The sequence below is a fragment of the Dreissena polymorpha genome, chromosome 2 (genome assembly GCF_020536995.1).
Source record: "Dreissena polymorpha isolate Duluth1 chromosome 2, UMN_Dpol_1.0, whole genome shotgun sequence".
NCBI classification, from domain to species: domain Eukaryota; kingdom Metazoa; phylum Mollusca; class Bivalvia; order Myida; family Dreissenidae; genus Dreissena; species Dreissena polymorpha.
Window position 1 is genome coordinate 136,038,840 of NC_068356.1, and position 22,855 is coordinate 136,061,694.

The 22,855-nt window shown below is 36.6% G+C and overlaps 2 protein-coding genes and 1 long non-coding RNA gene across 3 annotated transcripts in view; all 3 read left to right on the plus strand.

Moving 5' to 3' along the window:
* Nucleotides 1-1,016: 1,016 nt before the first annotated feature.
* On the plus strand, nucleotides 1,017-4,307 carry LOC127870103 (uncharacterized). Its single transcript, XM_052412761.1, has 6 exons — nucleotides 1,017-1,083; nucleotides 1,598-1,728; nucleotides 2,147-2,300; nucleotides 2,660-2,785; nucleotides 3,333-3,505; nucleotides 4,138-4,307. The coding sequence occupies exons 1-5, from the start codon at nucleotides 1,017-1,019 to the stop codon at nucleotides 3,431-3,433; spliced, it is 579 nt and encodes a 192-aa protein (XP_052268721.1). The 3' UTR covers nucleotides 3,434-3,505; nucleotides 4,138-4,307.
* Nucleotides 4,308-21,896: 17,589 nt separating this feature from the next.
* LOC127869136 (NACHT domain- and WD repeat-containing protein 1-like) overlaps nucleotides 21,897-22,855 on the plus strand; it is a 156,857-nt gene continuing 155,898 nt past the window's right edge. Inside the window, exon 1 of the mRNA XM_052411473.1 lies at nucleotides 21,897-21,980. The gene's annotated coding sequence lies outside the window, so the exon portion shown is untranslated. The remainder of the gene's footprint in view (nucleotides 21,981-22,855) is intronic.
* The window catches only part of LOC127869159 (uncharacterized), a 156,832-nt gene continuing 156,531 nt past the window's right edge, over nucleotides 22,555-22,855 (plus strand). The window contains exon 1 of the long non-coding RNA XR_008044447.1: nucleotides 22,555-22,702. This is a non-coding gene — a long non-coding RNA (uncharacterized LOC127869159). The remainder of the gene's footprint in view (nucleotides 22,703-22,855) is intronic.

Here is a 22,855-nt window from a genome sequence, read left to right on the forward strand (position 1 = left end):
TTTGTGAGGAAACAGTATTTCTGAACATTTGCCATGGTCTAATATAGCCATTATATGCATCTTTTGACGATTTAAAAACCTAAAAATTATAAAGCGCGAAACGATTGAATAATTTGTTGTTGTCGTTTAAATTTGTGAAACTACGAATATTGCTTATATAACGTATAAAATACGCATGTAATGTATGCTTGGCAGGATAGGTAAGTTTGCTAATACGTGCTACTTTTTTGTTTAATCCTTTTTTAATTTTTATTTTTGATTTTTTACTGGAGCTTTTAAAATTTCATGTTTACATTTATCAATATAAAGTATTTGATTACAAACTTCAAAACATGCCAAAATCTGTGAAAAGGCCCCTTTAACACTACACACATTTGATCAAAATGAGTATCGTATTTTTACATATAATTATTAGTCGCCCGCATGGTCCATTTTGCCCCGCATTAATCTTTAAAGCTGAGTTTTTATTTCTATTCGTTTCATTTTGGTAAACCCTACATATTTTACGACACATACTGTTTATTGTTCTTTAAACTGTTATTAATGCAAAATGACACCATCTAATAAGCTGTATGCGCTTGGTAGATGATCAGCAAATACTTACACAATGACTTTTGTTATTTTGCACCTTACGCTCACCTCTAATATCGCAAATTAAATACCACTGTACTTGTATTGCGCTCGATCGCTCACAAGTTTCGGAAGACTATTCCGTCGATCAATTGCTCAATGTATTGTTACTAAACCCAATGCGTTCTATGTTTCTAGCAAAAGTGTGATATTTTTATTTTTTTAATTACACTTTCTTCGGATTGTTTTCGTCAAATTAAGTTGTATCAAAATGTTGTTTATGTGTAAAAAGATAATTGCGTCAATAGAAAATCACACTTTGTCAACAAAACGTAACGCTACGAAGGTGGATTTCTTCTTTTTTTGTACTCAAAGGGTAAAACTATGTCGTTTTAATATAAAAAATTACGTCTAAGATCTTCTTTATGTTTATTTCAAGTTCAACCATGTTACTTGAGCGATACTGCGTTTGCCGCGGGCATGAGCAAAGTACTGTGACACCGCAAAATACTCGTACGTGACGTCACCATTTACGTCATTGATTATATATATATATATATATATATATATATATATATATATATATATATATATATATATATATATAGGGTATTTGTTGGATTTGGGAAATATCGATTTTAATTCACGAGTGATCAATAAAAATATTGTTTTCTATGATCATGAGTGAATAAAAATCAATTTTCACAGAATGCAACGAATTTTCTTTTTACTTTATGCAATTTACAAATTATTATATTAGTAAAATAACACACACGCTATTTGTAAAAAAAATAGTTCCGGTAAAACAATATAAATGTCACTTTAATTATAGCGTGTGTTGATCTTATCACTTTAATCATAAGGGATAGAAACGATGCATTATTTGTGTGTGTGTATGTTTATTTTGTGTACCGGTAGTTTGTGCATATTTTATAACTTACGAGAGTACTTACGAGTACCCGGGGTACTTTTAAGTAGGACATGAGCCGACAACGACCAATTTAGCAGTGTTTGCATCTCCATGCAGAGTACCTGGTGTACGCCCATAATCCGGGCGGATTCGATTTCAAAAGTTCCGGAGCCGTGAACGCCGAGAACACGTGCGGCGACTCCGTGTCCACCGTCAGAGAGACGCTGATTGTGAACATCATCAATACGGTAAGTCAAGGGCCTCTTTTTCATCGCTCTAGAGAAACAGAAGTGTGCATGTTAAAGCCTTTTAAAGTTTGTCATATGCTGGGTTTAAGTTCTAAGTAAGGTGAGATGTTAATTGCATTCTCATTGGTGAATATTTTAACTGAGATGTGGCTATATTGCAAGGAAGTAATGTTTGTCAATAAATGCTAATTAATAAATGTTTCTATGAATTGAACGCGGTTGCACTATTCGTAAATACTAATTATTCAAATAAAAATTATCGACCAGAACCAACTCATATCTTTTATATGTATCTCGCTCTGGGAAAACGGGGTCATCTCTGAACGAAAATCCACCTTATGATGAAAGTTTCGTCACAGATTGGCCTGTGCGGATTGCACATGCGTATCTGGGATGACGTTTTACAATTTTTCCGTAGGCACCGTTGATTACTAATCCTTGTGGTTCCAGTGACGTCGACGAGGACGTCAGCGGAACGTTGACGTTAAAGACGTTGGATTTTGTTACTTTCGATAAGTCTGATGCCACCTGCTCAATGACGAGCGCTGACGGAGGACCATTCGCCGTCACTGGTTAGTTCATGATCTCTCGTATTAGTGTAGAATCATTATTTTTTGTAGGGTATTAATTTTCTTTGATTTCTTGGGTCGATCGATTTACGAATTTAACACAAACACATCTGAAAATAAACGACGCGTTTTCCTCATGCGTTTCCCAAATTCATTATTCCATGAATTGCGCTTTTATGGTATTTATTTGTTTTGTTTAAAGGAAGCCTCTTTATCAAAAATCCAGTTCAGGTGGACAGTGTCGTCCCTGATAAGCCTGTGGGAACTGCATAGGCTGATCTGAGGTGACGCTTTAGCACGTGCATTAAGTCCAGTTTTCGCAGAAAAAGACGTATATAAGCTCACGCACAGACGTCTTTCAGGCAACCAAATCGTAAAGACGGCTGGAGCTCTGGACTTTGAGACAAAGGCAACGTATAATCTTGACGTCACGTGCACTGACGACCTTCTTCAAACCACGGCCTTACGTCGTCAAAGTCTAAAACGTCGTGAGTAACGTTGATATTAACGTATTGAGTAACGTTGATATTTACGTGTTGAGTAAATCTTGATATTTACGTCGTGAGTAGCGTTGATATTTACGTCGTGAATAACGTTGATATTTACGTCGTAAGAAACGTTGATATTTACGTCGCGATTAACGTTGATTTGTACATCCTCACGAGAGCGTTTTTCTGATAAAATTGGTTTTAATGCATGCGCATTAAGTGTCGTTCAAGATTAGACAGTGCCTGTGCACGAAACGACACTTCAAGCAAATACATTTACCCATTTATGCCTAGTGGACTCTCCCATCCTTCTAAATTGGATCAATTTATTTTCAAAAATAGGGATGTCGAGTATATTTATTTCTATATTTAGAATATTTCTTACAGAAATTCCTTTAAGCAAACAGCGCAGACCCAGATGAGACGCCGCATCAAGCGGCGTCTCATCTGGATCTACGCTGTTTGCCAATGCCTTTTTAAAGACTCTAGGCATAAATGGGTTTAGTCAAGTTCCAAACGAAACCCAATGTATACTGTATCATTTAAGGGTCCAAAGATAACGAGTTTGCCGACGGCGTCTACTCTGGACGAGTGGCAGACTGCGGAAAAGCTACTCACGACGTTGACGTTAGCGGAGGACGCGGCTGACTGCGTTTAAACGTCACCGACGTATAACGAGTTTAACGTCAAATACGAGCCCGCCACAAAAGTTTTAAAACAGTATATACCTATTTATTTTGGCTCTACTGCATAAAACACCTCACGCTTAATTAAACGCTATTGAGTTTGTTTTCTGCGTAACTTGGTGTCTCTGAGACTGGGGATCAAAAGAAAGCTTCCGCAGTGGTATTCGAACCCATGACCTCTCAGTCGCTAAGCGGACACAATATCCATTACGCCACGTCCATCTATACATACAGGATAGGCTTACATTTTTCTTCTATCTTTAGAAACATTGATGAACATAATTTCAGTATAAACAGTATTTTTATGTCGTCAGTTTACGTTATAAGTATTACCTTTCAGTAATTATCATATTCTTGCATCTAGTGACGTCATTCAAGTTCTACTTATTTAAACAACTTCTTTATGACGCCATATCCACTATTTTCAGTATGTATAATATTAAAATCGCCAAAAGACAAAATTGAAGTATATTTATAGAACAGAATAGGACAGTTTATTTGATGTAAGCATCAGTAACTTGTCTGTACAAAAACAAACATGCGTTTGCAGATAATACAAAACATACATTCTTTTGAAGACATGCCAGTAAATTGAAATAAATAAACATGTTTTCTTGAGAATGTCCCATATTTATGACGTCTTTACGACTGCACGATTTCTTTCAGTATGGGTGATATACTACGTCAGCGAGGCGGTTGCGGGGCGGTCGCTTAGCTACGACACGAACCCCTTTTACAACCTGCACATTGAGTACAGCGACGCCGCAGGGGTCAAAGGGGCGGAGAAGATTTTCACCGTCCATATTAACGATAACAGAGCACCGACGAGCGACAACCTTAGCAGTAAGCCGAACAACATATGCTTGATTAAGGACGCCTTGCGAGAATTCTGCAGCGTTATTTAGATACTTTAAAAATAAATTCTAGTATTACTTATATAGTATTGTATCAACTTTGATCCATCTTTGTATTGCGCATTATGTCTTTTTGTTTGCCAAACGACGTTACTTTACTGTATTACGTTGACGTCACTTCTTGTGTTTATGCTTCGAATCATACTACTGATGACAGCTATGGCCGAAACATGATTTATGTTTAAGATATCCAAAAAAAAACGTGATTGTTAAAATTAAAACGTGTTTATGAAATTTATTGATTTAATATAATTCCTTTAGTCTCCCGATATAACGTCTTACGGTTTGTTTTAATTAAAATCGTTTAAACAGCTTTGTGTGCCTTATACGATATGGTAATCACGTGACAAAAAAGATGGTGACGTCCATGCCGAGACAGGAATTTTTCGCCGTTTTATACGCTTTAATACTTGTATTAATTGTTTAAATGCCGCTCACTTTCCTACCATATCAGCAAGAGGGCAGGGGCTGTACTTTTGTGACCCGCTAAGACATTTCACAGCGTAAAGTCGATGTATAGCGCGAATATTAATACGTTATTCACGCTTATCCATTTATTGCCGATATGGCTGGAAAGTGAGGGACATTTTAACAATTAACAAACGTAATAAATGGTATACTACGGAATCCGGATAATGCCATCTACTAGTATAATCTCGCCCTTCTTTCAGCAAAGGCGACACTAGACACACAAAGTGATACACGATATTTTGCGCGACAGTCTCGGTGACGCACGATATATTTAACACGATATATCGCGTTTGTGTAGGTAGTCCAAAAGGCAATATATCGTGTTAAATATATCGTGCGTCGCCGCGACTGTCGCGAAAAATATCGTACGTTGCCGCGACTGGCGCGAAAAATATGGTGCGTTGCCGAGACTGTCGCGAAAAATATCGTGATTCGCTTCGTGTGTCGTGTTCAAAGGGCGACACTAGACACACGAAGCAATACACGATAGTTTGCGCGGCAGTCGCGGCGACGCACACTATTTGTACTGTTCAAAGGATTCCGTAGTATACGACATCGTAAACTACATGTCAAGGCATGAACGTCGCCATCATGTTTGTCACGTGATTATCCCATCTGCCTATATGACTAACATTTTATATTGGTGCAAGCAAAAGATGTTAGAATTTCTTATAACAAATTCTTTCTGAAATTTTCCATATCAAACACATAAGATTTACCCAATGAGCTTTTTTATTTTTACCATGAGATTTCCTGTTTTACATAGTTTTACAGACATTGTATTTAATTATCCTCGCTCTAGGAGAACGTGTCTCAATGCATGTGCGTTTAGTGCTTTCCCGGAAAAGCCTGTGCAGTCCGCACAGCTTTATAAGGGACGACACTTTGCGCTGGCACCGGATTTGAAGTTCTTTAAACGAAAAACACAATAACAGCGGAAAGTTTCGTCCTTGATAAGCCTGTTCGGAGGACTAGTTTTATAGAATCAACCTTATTTTGGATCACGATGCCATTGAGTTGCTTTAAGAATCTTCAAACCGTTTTATTGAGTCTTCAAACGATTTTACCTGTCGTCATAGGGTTGCCTATTACAGAACTTAGCCTCGTCGCAAAAGACTTCAGCGCTACCGACACCGTGTTTACCGCTACCGGAAGTGACGTGGAAAACGATAACGTCATCTACAGTATGCTGTCCTGTACCCCGAATGCCACGTGCCCATTCATCATGTCTCCGAGTAGGTTGTTCAGTAAGCATTTTACGCGGAGTGAATCATTTACGCGGTAACGAAGTGTATAAAGGTTTCCGCCCTGTTATGGAAACGCCCCATAGTTGATCTAAGAGTGTGCTTTAGATTTAATAACCATAATAAGTGGTTCAATTCAAAAATTAGCTTTTGGGGAATACGAGTTAACATAAATGCACTGAATAATGTATCACAAAAAGCCATTCACTGTAAAAGTATTTTAATATTTTTTTTTTTAATGATTCCGTGGGTTGACCAATTTATTTTCGTCAGCACACAATTACGTCATAAAAATGACTATTTCGTTAGCACATAAATTCTGTATTTTTTGAATTTGAAAAAATGCGTTCAACACAGCGACGCGATTTTTTTTTTTTCCCCAAATCCAAAATCTACGATGTAAAGTGTCCATAAAAAGGTTATTTATTGAAGTATATACGAATTATCAATTACAACGGCGGTACTCTATAGTCTCCGCCTATTGAATTTGCTTAAATTGCTTTCTTTACTTTTTTGTGGTTCGGTAAAATTTGAAAATGTATTGTACTAATATTTATTATATTGCGTACAACTATCTTCATTTTCATATCTTAAAAACAGATGGTATTTGCCGCATAAATCTTCAAATAATTAATGATAGCTTGTGTACAAGCATAATCTATTGCGCAATTCTAGATGGAACCATAGTAACGAACGCGGGTCTTCATTCGTACCCTAACAACTCGTTCCAACTCTCGGTTGTGGCAACAGACAAGTATAACAAGAATCCGACTCCGTACACCGTCATTGTAGAAATAACTGGTCAGTACATTGAGACAACTAGGTAAGTGTTGGATAAATTAATTTAGCGAGGATAACAAAACCGAAACCACAAACATTGGCGACGTAAATCCTAATGTATTTAACGTTTTAGACACAGTTACCGGATATATTCTAGTTTTGTCAATGTTTCTCTGCCTTTGAAAAAAAAAACAGATGGAAAAATAAAACCAAAACACGAACACCCACAACTGACGGAGGGAAACAAATCAAATCGACGACAATATTTGTTATTGTGTTCGCTGTTTATGTCATGGTATTTAATTTTGTCAATGCATGTGAAATGTACCATTTAATGTCGAGATTCGTCTTATAGCTACGAATCGCTCCGACCGGTTTCGCATTAAAATATTTCTTTCTGTTATTGTTTGCCTTTCCACCTTGATTATTGGAGGGGAGGTTATTGTGATTAAGTAACAAGGAATGAGTTTGAAATCATGATTGATAAAGCGCTTGATTTAAACAAGAACGTCATCATGCTTGGGGACATAAATGAAGACCAATTTAAACACAATGCTTGCCTCTCTCAATCAGTATCCCTGTATAACATGCACAACGTTATCTCTCAAGCGACAAGGGTCACCGCAAATACTGCTACACTAATTGATCCGATATTAGTCTCGGATACCATTTCATGCTTGAACAGTGAAGTAATAGTTATCCCTCAAACTGTTAGTGACCATCATGCTTCTACCATTCATGTTACAATTCCTTTAATAAACAGCAAACCGATTCAACGAAACATTTGGTTGTATAAATATGCCGATTTCGATCGACTAAACAATCTTATTACATGTACAAATGGGAATTTATCCATGATTCTAATGTAAATGAAGCAACTGTTATGTTTCCGAACAAACTTATCGAACTTATAAAACTTTGCATTCCAAATAAACTTGTCACAGTGCGCCTTCATGACAAACCATGGTATGATTCTTCTATTAGAACAATGGCTCGTAAACGAGATAGACAAAAACACATATCCATAGAGAATCCTACTTCTTCTAACTGGAATAAATATAAACAACTTCGAAATAAGGTTATTAACATGACAAAACATTCGGAAGAATAGTTTTATTCTAACCTAGAAACATCTCGTGATGAACCAAATACTTCAAATCCAAAAAATATTGGAAAACACTAAAGCAACTAATAAAAACAAATTCTCACCCGAATTCGATACCACCTTTACAGTCAACGGACTCTGACGGCAATCTTATCGTACATTTGTCAGATACTGACAAGTCAAACTGTTTTAACAGATACTTTGCCTCCATTGCGTCGTTGAATGACTCAGCCGGTGTTCTTCCACAATTCTCAGATATCTCTAACGCAAAATTATATAACCTGCCCATATCAGAATCGGAAATTATAGATGTTATTAAATGCTTAATAACCAATAAAGCCGTCGGTTGTGACGTTATAAGTCATATTGTCATTAAGAAAACGTGTAATTCTATTGCTTAGCCTTTTTGTATCCTCTTTTACAAATCACTAAACGAAAGTACATATCCCGCCCAATGGAAAGAAGCGATTGTAATGCCTCTATTTAAAAAGGGGAAACCGAATAATCCTTCCAACGACCGTCCTATCTCATTGTTAAGTTGCGTAGGCAAGCTGATGGAGAGGATAGTTTATAAACATTTATACAACCACCTTCTTGCTAACAAACTTATATACTCCAACCAGTCGGGCTTCTTAAAAGGTCACTCCACGGTCGCTCAATTAATCGACATTTTTGATCGAATAACGAAAGGTATTGATGAAAAGAAACTCACATGCATGGTTTTCTGTGATATTTCTAAAGCGTTCGACCGCGTCTGACACACAGGACTACTCTTCACACTTAAACAAAATGGATTTGATGGTAATTTAATTAATTGGATAAAAAGTTATCAAGGGAGTTGCATTCAAAAAGTCGTGGTAGGTGCATCAATATCTCAAACGTTAGAGCTTAATGCCGGTGTTCCACAGGGATATGTTCTAGGCCCATTATTTTTTCTTGTTTACGTAAACGACATAGTCAAGCACCTTAAATGTACTGCCCGCCTTTTTGCCGATGACACTTCCCTCTAATGTACTACCTCAAATATATATATAACATTGAAATTGTTCTGAACCATGACCTACAAGTTATAAGTAACTGGGCAAAACTATGGCTTGTAGATTTTAATCTACATAAAACCATGGCTATGTTGTTTTTATCACACCATGCTGTTCCCCAACCACATGTTTTATTTAATAATGTACCGGTAAATTTTGTAGAAAACCACAATCATCTCCTACTAGATTTATCATACACAATTCAGGTATTTCAATACATGTATATACCAAAACACTCATATGGTAAACAAATGAACAAATACATTACCACCTGTCAACTAAATGTACGTCTTTAATGCGGACTCGAAATATATAATGATAATTATATAAGCAATAGTAAAGTATGCTTGATTGGTTATTGTCGGCTCAGATACTACTTCAAAATACCCGGGGTAATTAAAAAATATACTGCAAAGTATGCGGGGTACAGAAAATATATTAGTATATTATACCAGTTCTAAAAAGTCTTCCGTAGTATGACCGGGTGCGTATTTTCCTTATCAAGGGTACATTGTAGAATACTTCTGAGTACCCAGGGTACTTTTAAGTAGTACCTGAGCCGACAATGACCAATTGAGCGTAAATTATGTGTGGTGTCCCTCGATCGTGCTTAGGCTACTACAAAGTATCCGGTGTATGGAAACTGTACTAAAAGTGCCTTGGAATCTCGCCGAGTGCCTTTAAGCGTATTATCCGTACCTGGGTAACATTGTAGTATACCTAATACTAATAGTACACAGGGTACTTTGAAGTAGTACCTGAGCCGACAATTAACAGTTGAGCATCAATTATGTGAGGTGTCCCGCGATCGTGCTAAGTCTTTCGCTTTCAATAAGCACGCTCACACACAGGGAAATATATGTAAATTTATCAGCTGTATGCGTGTATATGGTACCCAGGGTACTTTAAAGTTTACTACACGGAACCTGGTGTATGGAAAATAGTGTATGGTGCCTTTAAGCGTATAATTCGTACCCGGGAACATGGTAGTTTACCTAAGGGTACATGGGGGTACTTTATAAGTAGTACCTGAGCCGACAGGGACCAATTGATTATGTGTGGTGTCCCTCGATCTTGCTTAGGATTTCGCTTTCTGTAAATCTATTAGCTGTATGTGTTTATATTTCATTATAACAATGCATATTCATTCTTTATTCTTTCTTGTTTTATTTGTTAAGTTTATTTTATGGTGTTTCTTTTTTCAATTACTTTATACTTTGCGTGTGTGTATGTCTGCAATATTTGTCTATGTGTACATGCATATTAAAGGGATCTATTTACGGTTTGGTAAATTGACAAAATTGAAAAAAGTTGTTTCAGATATTTGAGAGGAAACAGTATTACTGAACATTTGCCATGGCCTAATATAGCCATTATATGCATCTTTTGACGATTTAAAAACCTAAAAATTATAAAGCGTTGCAACGCGAAACGATTGAATAATTTGGAGAGTTCTGTTGTTGTCGTTGAAATTTGTGAAACTACGAAGATTGCTTATATAATGTATAAAATACGCATCTTATGTATGCTTGGCAAGATAGCTCAGTTGGCTAATCGTTTTTACTGCAGGATTCCGGGGGTCACTGGTTCCAGCCCTGCTGCGGGCTACTTTTTTTCCTTTTTTAAATTTTATTTTGGATTTTTTACTGGAGCTTTTAAAATTTAATGTTTACATTTATCATTATAAAGCATTTAATGACAAACTTCAAAACATTCCAAAATCTTTGAAAAGGCCCCTTTAAATAATCTTAATTGATGCAGCAAGTCTTTCATAGCATTTCAAACCTCATTCACTTAGTAAAATAGTAAAAGTTACACCAACACAACATTTTATCTTTATTTTAATAACAACTTGTTTACAATGCAAACATACGCCCGATATTATTCAACTTACTAATGGAACATGACACTTATCCGATTGCAGCGAGAATACAGTCATAAGAATGTGTCCTAATTCAAACTACACTGTTATACACAATACAATTTCAACTGCTACCATAAGACCAGATCGTCAGATTCTACGGTGAAAACAATTTCAGGGGTTTTTCTGCCTATTTTGGGAAAAGGAGTCTGACCAAATTGGGAATTTTTTATCGACAAAATTGGTCATTTTGGGAATTTTTGCTTCGATGAAACGGCTCATTTGGGAAAAAATTGTGAATTAATCATGCTTAAATAATTCAGTGGTTTAACAAATAAATTTGTTTTTATTTGGTTATTTTGTCTTCTTCATGTAAACAGACGCAATATTGGGCATGTTCAACGTTAATTCAATTGCTGCAGTTTTGTTTTTCAGTTACAGTTACACTCTGTGATAAGAATTGAACAGTCAAAACCTTATAGCAAATATTTGTGACCAAAACAAACACTGGTTAGTCACACAAGTTATAAGACACTTCATTCTTAAAAAAAAAAAAAAAAAAATTTTTTTTTTTTTTTTTTTTTTTTTTTTTGGAAATTGGGATTTTTTTTTTAAATTTCGGTTTGGGATCGGGTCCGTTTGCTTTGGGAGTGCCTCCGTTGTCCGGAGGCGCAGACAGTGCTGAAAAACCCCTGAATTTGTGCAATGTAACCTTTTCTTTTGCTTTGCTCTAATCGATAATTCACATCTTTCGCCATAAACGATTCGTTATCAAGTTTATGTTTTGAGCATTTCTCAACAAAATACACGCAAATTGATGTCGATTGCAACATATATTGTGTTTGTAACAATGTATTAGGTTGATTGAACTCGATTTTATAGACATTCGTGATACATATTTTTTTACATTGTTTTTGCCTTTGAACAAAAAGAACTATGAGCTGTACGTATGTACTCATAAACGCTCAGAGCATTCAAGAAGAACTTCAACGATAAAGCATAAGCTTTCTAAAGCAAAAGGTAAATTTCCGACGTCATTTTATGTAATTAACAGTAAATACTAAATATACGTCTCGTTGTGATTCACATCCATACGGTATTTTTCACACCTATCAGTCTATATATTATCAGTGGGACGAAACGTCCAATGCCTCCCTACACAAATATCAGAGGCACGAACTGGTAGTGGCACGAATTATCATAGTGTCGTGCTGTGGTAAAAGGTAATGGCCTATAAGTAAATATATCGTAAACAAACCATATGAATTAATTATTTAAAGGCCTTACCGAACATTCCACGCAGAATGTAGTTTTGTGTTCGTTCCTCGGAATAAACAAACGTAATATTCCCGCGATGTTTACTGTGTCAATGTTTTATGTAGTCGTGAAAATAGCGTTTTTAACAATTCGTTACTCTGCATTTGGAACCAAAATGTTTTTTTAAACAAAGTCCTTTCTTCAAGTCAGTAACAGCGTCGTTGATATGTCTAGTTGCGATGAATCAAAAATTTTATTGAAAACAAATCATTGAAAATAACTGTGCCTAACAATATCAGTTTCCGCATATTAACATAAATGTACACAATTAGAGGGAAAATTTGCTTCCTTCATATATGTTAGGGTTATGACTGCAAAACGACAAGGGCTCATATCCGCGGAAAGAGTTTTTATTGAACGTACGGGTTTTATAACAATCTGAACACTTCGGACAGTGGGCTACACATCACATCGCCGGTATGGCGGAATTGTCCGAGGATTCCCGATTGGGTTTTTAATAAACTATTACACAATGGTAACGAATATTGAAATAGAAAAAAATATCATATTAAATTATGTTCATACTGAACATTTTCTTCAACTTCATGATGTATTGATGAATGTACGAAGGTTTTTCTGGTCAAACAATAAAATACGGAAAGGGTCGAACACAACGGAAATGTAACTCTGTCATTTTCCTTAAAAAGTATAATGTCCCTTACCGTGGTGTTAATTAAGGGCCACGTGTCAAATAGCAAGTATAATGTATCGGATTATAATCGATAAAATCAGGATAAATATACAGATAATTCAATAAAGATAAAGTCAATATAGGTACAGTTTACGTGTTTGTTCATTGGAGTATCGCATGTTTTAAAATAGTAATTATTTCATAATTTTCTTCACATGCTTCAAAGTCATGTCGTCACACTTATGACGTCATTTTGTGTTTTGAAATGTATTGATGCATGCCACGGGAGAAAGGGTAACTTTTCAGCGAAAGGGAAACAGCTGTTGATTTTGTCTTGAAAAAGGGGCATAAAAGAAACATTCACTCGTGATCATAGAACAATAATATTTTCACTTATAGCTGCGCCATTCTTGAAAATATATTGTATATGATCTCTCGTGAAATAACAAACGATCTTACACTGACATGAACAAATATCCTCTATTTAATCTTTTTGCATAACACGTCGTTTCTGTTCGTTTATTTTCCTTTTTTAAAAACAACAAAAGCATTGGTGTATCGTTTCATCATTATATTCGATTTTGGGTACAATGAGGTAATAATATACATTTCAACAGATAATTATATTACATATAAGTTAAATGTAGATTTCATATCAATAATTCAAATTAAAATTAAACCACCAAAAGCCCCTGTATTTTTCAATTGTTCAGAAGAGTGATGACATATAGAAAAAAATCACAAATGCAAGAAGGGGCGGGTCTTACAAAGGAATATGGGTTACATAACCCAACTGTTCGAAATAAATATGGTAAAAATGTACAACTATTAGAAGTATACATGGTAAAACTGTTTAATAACAGTATATTAACGACTTTTGAATTCTAACATGCGAGTTTATAAAACATCATGGGGATGCTGAACAGTGAATAAAACTTGGCTGGCCTGGTTATGCAATTCACTACAATCCAAACACTTGTTCTGAATCAAAACCGTTTTGCTTCAGGGTCAGTTAAATCCTGATAATCACAAAAACAAGATATTAACAACAGTAAGTAAATTTTCAAAACAGAGCGAGTAAAACGAATCAATGTGTGATTAATATTTATGTATACATTTACAAAAACATAGTTGCGTGTATTTCATAATTCTAAAATTAGCGCATTTGCAGGATGAGGCGGGTTAACAGGATGTTGGGTTCGAGTGGTTGCGATGAGTTCAAAATATAAAGAAAATAAAGAGACCACCAACAATTTGCTGTCAAGTGTCTAATGGTCAAGATATATTTCGGATTAAACACAAACACACAAGTGTTGGTCTTTTTTAGAAGTAATCGCCCAAATCAGCCCAAACGCGACAAAACTCTCGGGAAGATATCAAATTCAGGCGACATACTTTGTCCCCCTTTTGCCGAGCGCTCCGGTCCCACGCACTTGTCGTTGTAACCTGAACAATGACCACTATGCACATACAGGTTGTTTCGAAGTGTATTAATATGAACATTGTCAAATTTCACAAGAAAGATGTGATTTAAATTTTAAAAATAATATCATAACCTTCGATTGGCAGAAAATAAACAGCTCAGCTTGTAAAACCACGGGGTCATGTAGTTTCAGAGAAAATTAGGTGACTCATTTTTATATTGAAGTATGTATAATCACTGTAACCCACGCAGGGGTTAGGCGCCTTACTTTCGTTCTACGATGATTTAAAAAGAGATTTTGTGATAAAAATAAGGACCTAAATAATCTACCTAGGCAAATATCAGCCTTTGACTCACAATTTGTTATTCACTTAATTAACATATACAAAGAATAAATGGCGTGTTGTATTTCAATACATACGGTATTTTCGAACAACTATTACCTTCTATGCCTTAAAATGAATCTCTGAATTGTAAAGTATGCGTCAGTTGTAAGATTGAAAAATAGTGATGGTAGTAGTAGTAGTAGTAGTAGTAGTAGTAGTAGTAAGTAGTAGTAGTAGTAGTAGTAGTAGTAGTAGTAGTAGTAGTAGTAGTAGTAGTAGTAGTAGTAGTAGTAGTAGTAGAAGTAGTAGTAGTAGTAGTAGTAGTAGTAGTAGTAGTAGTAGTATAGTAGTAGTAGTAGTAGTAGTAGTAGTAGTAGTAGTAGTAGTAGTAGTAGTAGTAGTAGTAGTAGTAGTAGTAGAGTAGTAGTAGTAGTAGTAGTAAGTAGTAGTAGTAGTAGTAGTAGTAGTAGTAGTAGTAGTAGTAGTAGTAGTAGTAGTAGTAGTAGTAGTAGTAGTAGTAGTAGTAGTAGTAGTAGTAGTAGTAGTAGTAGTAGTAGTAGTAGTAGTAGTAGTAGTAGTAGTAGTAGTAGTAGTAGTAGATAGTAGTAGTGTAGTAGTAGTAGTAGTAGTAGTAGTAGTAGTAGTAGTAGTAGTAGTAGTAGATAGTAGTAGAAGTAGTAGTAGTAGTAGTAGTAGTAGTAGTAGTAGTAGTAGTAGTAGTAGTAGTAGTAGTAGTATTAGTAGTAGTAGTAGTAGTTTAGTAGTAGTAGTAGTAGTAGTTTAGTAGTAGTAGCAGCAGCAGTAGTAGTAGTAGTAGTATAGTAGTAGTAGTAGTAGTAGTAGTAGTAGAGTAGTAGTAGTAGTAGTCGTAGTAGTAGTAGTAGTAGTAGTAGTCGTAGTAGTAGTAGTAGTAGTAGTAGAAGAAGAAGAAAAAGTAGTAGTAGTAGTAGTAGTAGTAGTAGTAGTAGTAGTAGTAGTAGTAGTAGTAGTAGTAGTAGTAGTAGTAGTAGTAGTAGTAGTAGTAGTAGTAGTTGAAGTAGTAGTAGTAGTAGTAGTAGAAGTTGTAGTAGTAGTAGTAGTAGTAGTAGTAGTAGTAGTAGTAGTAGTAGTAGTAGTAGTAGTAGTAGTAGTAGTCGAAGTGGTAGTAGAAGACGTAGTAGTGGTAGTAGTAGTAGTAGTAGTAGTAGTAGTAGTAGTAGTAGTCGAAGTAGTAGTAGAAGAAGTAGTAGTAGTAGTAGTCACAGATTAACCGTTTCAAAAATCATGCATTATACAAATTACACTTTTCAGAAATTATACTTTTAACACATTACACTTTTGACAATTATTATTTTTTATTTTTTTAAATTACTTTTTCATTGATTCGTATTTTTGAACCGTGTTGAATCAATTTTTTGTAACTTTTTTCGTTGACTCGTATTTTTGAACTATGTTGAATCAATTTTTTATGTGAAAATTTTTATAACAATAAAACGGAAAATGTGCCAGTATAACAAAAAAAATATGAATATATTTAACAACAACTGAATCGACAAAAACTCGCATTGTGAAGGAGATCAAGTTGATGTTTGTGGATCAATGTCCCAATGTTCATTTATGAGTTAATTTGCATTTCAAAGTGTATGAGGTCCTTACGCGTCCATGACTGAATTTACTTTCTACAAACAAGGACGTTTGGTCGAATACTGAATTAAAGCAGCAATTTACATCAATTAAGTTATTGTCACTGTATATGTAATTTTTGGTGTGCTGTTGGGCGGAGATCCGGAAAAACCAGAGGACATCCCTCTATCCGAAGAGCAAAACGGACATGTGTATATTAATTCCCCGGTGATGCCTCTCCCAGCTGCAATGCGTGGCTCGATGACGTCACAGTTTGACAACCTATGGCGAATTTCGTGTCCTGCCAGCAATAACAACAGGAACGGACGCCAATATTTATCTCTCACTCCCCTGGGTCCGCATATCCCACCGCCTCTTCTGGCTCCTCCACTGCCGCCATTTCCGGCGCCCATACAGAACGGGCCCGTGCAGCCGCCATTACCGCTTCCACTGACTACCGGAAACATCGGGTTGATGCCGCCTGTAATGAAGAAATGCAGTGCTCGTGTAAATACGCGCCATGTGGCATCTTAAAACAAAATTTGTTGTAAAATATGAAAAAAAAACATCTTCATTATCCTGGCGACATTTTAAATCGGATTTATCCATTAAGAGTCATTCTTCCATGCAACTCCATCCACCTCTTTCTATCATAGCAAGAAGTATGATTTGGACCCCTATATCACATTTCGATTTATTTTCCGCCCAAGAAGCGGGATGGACGAACGATACAAACGAAATTTATGATCCGAACTCACGTCGTAGGCATCGCACGCTCGAAAATGACCTCAATTCATCAATTTCCCCACATAAGGCCACTGCATAGACACAGTTTAAGTCATTATACTAGTGAAATACATGTTCAATTAAACATACATAGGTCATGCAATATAGAAGTTTAAGAGATTAACTCGAGGTTTTATAACGTCGATTTGCGGATGCGTAATATTTTCTTAAAATAGTGCATATATAATGTACGTATTCATTAAAAGTGCGTGTTTTGTGATTCTTAAAGCGGGACTGCACGATTTTGTCAAATCTTTGTGAATTTATATAAAATGTGTAAAAAAACATATAAGACATATATTTCAATATAAACTAAGATAAAAGTTAAGAAGAACATGTGTCGAAAAATGCGAAATAAGCCAGATATTTTATTCTGAAATCGAAAATGTCTGTATTATAGTAAAATTCGACAGCATGCATATCATGCATGAACGATGTGAATCTAAATTTATTTTTACGGATCATTTTAATTTCCGGCAACGATATCTATTTATACGACACACAAACACTACCTAACTCCGATCCTCATAAAAAAGACGAATGCTTCGGTTATTGTAGGAACATATGTACGAAATATCTTCGTCACAATCGGCTCGGGGAGCTAATCTGTCTTTGCTGCATTTTATGAAATTGGTCTTCAATGTTTACTTTTTTTCTTGCTTATTTTGTGTTCTTGTAACATATTTTGTATCAATTTATTACCATTTAACACATATAAAATTCGTGCAGTCCCGCTTTAATATACATATTACACAAAACTAATTGAGAGTATTCTTCAAAAAGTCGTCGCACACATAAGTCATTTCTTTACATTCATTTACACATTAATGTTATTCAATCGTTTAACCACGGGTGGTCGGACGGAAGGACATGTGCAATTTATCATGTTTCCCATTACGTGTGGGCATGTAAATAAACAGGTCAAAACTTATAATGAAATATAGACAATGGCGTTGTCTATGTGTTATACCATAACATGAAGTACAAAATGTCATCCACGCATATTGAAAATTTTGATAAGAATACCATCAACGGGGTCATCTGTTATTTGTCTTTTTATTTAAACACCGTATGAGTGTATTTTAAAATTTGCCGCATTAAGACACTATTGAATTAGTTGAATGCTAAACCCATTTCTTTATGAAAGCGGTGATACAACTCGGAACCCCTCGACCAAACGATGGACACTATATTAGCCGCGCTTTTGGAATATTGGGTTTAATACATATGCTTTATAAACGTCTCAAATTAGTATGTGCAGTCCGCATAGGCTTATCAGGGACGACACTTCCCGCCAAGACTGGTAATTTCGTCTAGAGGACACTTTTTTTAAACAGTAAATTCCTTAAAAGCGGAAACTGTCGTCCCTGATTAGCATGCGCGAACTCCTTTTAACATCATTTATGCATTAAACTCCGTTTTACAAGAACGAGCCACATATTTTGTTGAAGAGGTTAAATCAAAAAACGAAATAACAGTACTTTCGCTTTCCGGACACATTGGCCCGAAACAACTAAAAGACGCCCCGCTTACGACGTTAATAGCTCCTCATGCGTCCATCCCGCAAACTGAAGCGCTCCCGTCACTGTCTCCAACCGACGCTGCATTTCAGGGATCACCACTCCCGCCACTGCCTCCGGTTCCTGAACAAGATCCCCAAGAGTCTATTCCAGCACCTGCGCCGTGACCGCTCCCGGATAATGAGAGCCCGTTTCCGCTTGAAGAGCTCATACCGGATGCTGAAGTGGTTGGTTCATTTGTAGTTTGTTCCAAATTTTGCTGTGACGCGGAATGTTGCGAAGATCCTAGAATGGTATTCGTGGAGAGTCCATACTTTTCTCTAAAGTGAAAATGCTTAAACATGTAATGCATCACCATCAATATCATCATCATCATCATCATCATCATCATCATCATCATCATCATCATCATCATCATCATCATCATCATCATCATCATCATCATCATAATAATAATAACCATCATCATCATCATCATTATCAGAACCGACATCATGATCATAATCATCAAATACAATAGCATTCCCGTCGCTACCATCATCAACCGACACATCATCATCATCATCATCATCATCATGGATATCTTCATAATCATCATCAACATCATGAGCAACATGGTTATAATCAACCTTATCATCATCATAAGAAGCAGCCTCAGAAGCAGTAGCACCACCACCTACATCATAATCAATCAGCACCATCATACAAATCATTACTATTCTCATCCTTCTACTATTATTCGTCAGCAGCATCAGCATCATCACTTCCACACACATTACCCGCTCAAAATAAAACTCACCCCACCATCATCATCACCAACACTACCACATATCAAGCGATAATTCTACACGGCTCTGAATCCACGCATGCGCACGTCTGACAGCCAGCCAGTCTCATCTGTTGTGGTGCTTAGCGTGTAGCCATCGTGGCACGACAACATGCATATGTCTTTGCACTTTCGGTACGTGTCGCCGCTGATCGGAAGTGCACCTGGTTCGTGTAAAGTAAATAATATCGATCTTAACTTCTTAGTTAACTGAAGTTTTGTTTTTAATGCAAACGGCATACATAATACATATCCTTTTGAAAATAGCTAAAATACGTTTAGTTGAAATAATGACGCGAAATACGATGGATAAAGATAAGGAACAAAATGCTCAATAAAGCACTCGCTAAACAAAATATATTTAACGCCTTCTTTTAAATAACGATATGAAACGCATCTAAACGGAATACATGTGCAAAACCCTTCTGCATCTTGAAACATATTGATTACCATTCCCTTTGTTGGTCTCATGCGTGTCGGCACTTTCGTTCATCCACCACTTGCTTGGACAATTCTTAGGCGTCGGTGTGCATGCATGACTCGATGACGTCGCCTCTGGTCTCATTGCACAATCGCAGACTCTGCACTTCCGGTTGTCTACAGCCAACGGCGGGCAGCGGTTTTCTTCATTTCCGGAAGTGTTTCCAGAATATTGGAAAAGGAATTGTTGATACGACATGCACCTCCTACCGACCGGAGCCCCGGTACGCGAGCGAGGGAACTTCCGGGGTTCCAAGGTACATGACCTTTAGCTGCGATATTAAACGATTTGACTTTTCATATAATAATACTAAAGGAATCATCGAACTATATTAACTTCTCTTCTCAAACTACATGTTACGGCTAGTTTGACATTTGTGCTTCTAGAACTACCAGTAGAATTGCTACTTAATATTGATGATTGAATAAATACCAAATCATTAATACGTCAACAACAGACAGTAATTGTTTACTGAAGTACGTGCCTGATAAAATCAAGATCTATTAATTAAAAAAATAACGACAAATATTCACAATTACAGCACTTCATAAACCAAAAACAGTATTATCATCACTGTACCATAACAAATAAGTAGAATCAAAATCGACGCCCAAATGACATCCGACCCATTTGTGAATAACAGCGTCAAGAATAATTATGTCATTACTATTGGCACGAAAACAGCGCTGCACCTCGCGCGTGTTACTATTTTGCAAAAGACGTCGTTTCCGAAAACGTAAAATATAAAAGGGCTGTTCGATGTTTGATAATTATGCAAGTTGCGGATCCGTGGTCTAGTGGTAACACACTGGCTTCACAATCCAGAGATCGCTGGTTCGATCCCCCGCTGCACCTAACCTACTAACTCGTCTTTCGCATGAGACGTTAAACCGAGGTGCAGTGTACTAGGTGCTATACACCGGGCACTAAAAGACCCAGGGTCACCTCTGGAACGGGGTGTCTTCTGTATCTTGCACTATCCCCCGTAACCAACTAACACGTCTTTCTGGGGGCGATGGCCATATGGGAGACAATCCCGTTGCACTCGATAAAAAACAACAACAACAACGATAATTATGCAGTAAGACGCTTACATGATTACCATATTAAACACAATTGAGTTACGGCGTATCAACGCGGCTTTCTGTCATTATGGGCGTAAAGGAAGGCTTTATCAGCCCGTGTTCTTAAAATGCGTGACAGTTACTCGAAGCATACATTCAGATTACGGTTAGTTGCGTGACAGTAACTGGAAGAATACATACAGATTACGGTTAGTTTTAGTGATATTCGACCCTATGTTGGCTCGACTGTTTCGAATGTTTGCGCTTTAATTATAATACATACAGTTCAGTTTTCTGGCTAGAACTGGTGTTAGATTTCCGAACGCGCGATTGAAGTTGAACTATAGGAAAATGTTTGATAACAGATATATGTTCAAAATTTGAATTGCTAATGATCTGCTGTTGAAAATATTTAATAACCGACATGTACCTATACATTATTAAGAGATGCTTAACTTAAAAAAAGACAAATAAATAATTTCAGTACTCTAAAATTCTTTCGTGAGGGTTAATACAGTTGTGTTCTGTGGTGATATTATTAAACATAAGTATTTACGTTATGATGATTGTGTTTCTTTCTCAATCTAAACTTCTTTAAATCATCTAAAATGACTTAAGGCCAGAATTGTATTAAAACAATTCTTGGTGTTTTCCACGCTTCCTTTATTTAAAACTGGCCGTAACTATGTTCATCTTTATCTTGTTTGTTGGAAACTACACAATACCTGAAACGTTAACACATCACATGACGCATATTTCTCTGGGCTGCAGGTTTCTCGGTACAACAGTGGAGAGTTCTTCGTACTGCCTCTGCTACAGTGTCTGGTGCAACAACTGAGTATGCTGGGAAATCAAAGCCCACGAAGCGGCCTGGTACGTGTATCATTATCATCACGATAAAGAACATTCTTTTTGAAAGATGAATAGTTTATTAGTGCCAGTTGTATGTGTAATCTAACATTAAATGCCAAGCAAAAATACTTGTAAGTCAGTAAACCATCATTGAATTAATTGGGAATTCATTATTTTCTTTTAGTAATCAATCTCATGGGTAATCCTAAGTTATAACCGTTCCGTCCAAAAAGTCTTCAATCAGGATCATATTAGTCGACAAGTTTGAAGTGAGTAGAAACTTGAACGTTTGATGCAAACCAGAAATTACACAGCTAGGGTTTTTTTCAATAAATTATTTTGTATAACGCTTTACTGACATTTTGTTCAATTCTGATCAGCTGTCGTTTGACGAAGCCATGCTTTGGCGCTCGTTCGACCCGCCGTCACGGACAGTACTGCAGACGACAGTCCGTACCTCAGTCGACTTCCTGTTCAGTCGTCTGGAGAAACTGCACGGCCGGATATTGGTGTGTCGCGCCTTGAGATATTTTACCTTAGGTGGGGGTTGAGTCACTTGTATTCAAGTCTTGTTCTGGGTAAACTGGCCTTAAAGCACTTAATTCGGCCTTAACTAGATTTTTGTTAAGAAGAGATTGTACACTAACCAAATAAAAGCGGAACATGTCTTCCCTGATAAGCCTGTCCGGGCCACACATGCTAATCTGGGACGGCACTTTTCGCACATGCATTAAGACCAACTTTCCCATAACGAGGATCACTTGCTTATCTACTTGCCAGCACATTAATGGAAGTCTCGTTTAGCAAAAATCCAGTTCAATATGGATCTTTACTTCAGCCAATCACGGAATCACCGAGGCGGAGCTTGATGACGTGTTGTCCTGCGATGATGACGTATTAAATGACGTCTACACCTACTGGACACCGCCCATGCGCAGACTGCCCCCTCTACTTCTCGTGTGCATACGGGCGGACATCGACCAATATGTCGGTACTGAACTTTACTGTTATTTTCTCGTTTGAATTTAATGTTTTATGAACGTCGAGCTGATGAGAAAACAATGATGTTATATGTACTATGGCGATTTATATTGGGATTTCCAATTCATTATCAACATCGCATGTTATTAAAATTAAGATAAAG

Bases quoted from the DNA above. Each gene is read 5' to 3' on its own strand.
- LOC127870103 (XM_052412761.1), top strand. From the start codon at position 1,017: ATGTTACTTGAGCGATACTGCGTTTGCCGCGGGCATGAGCAAAGTACT. The intron at 1,729-2,146 runs GTAAGTCAAGGG...ATTTTTCCGTAG, and splicing joins TTGTGAACATCATCAATACG to GCACCGTTGATTACTAATCC. The intron at 2,786-3,332 runs GTGAGTAACGTT...GTATCATTTAAG, and splicing joins TCGTCAAAGTCTAAAACGTC to GGTCCAAAGATAACGAGTTT.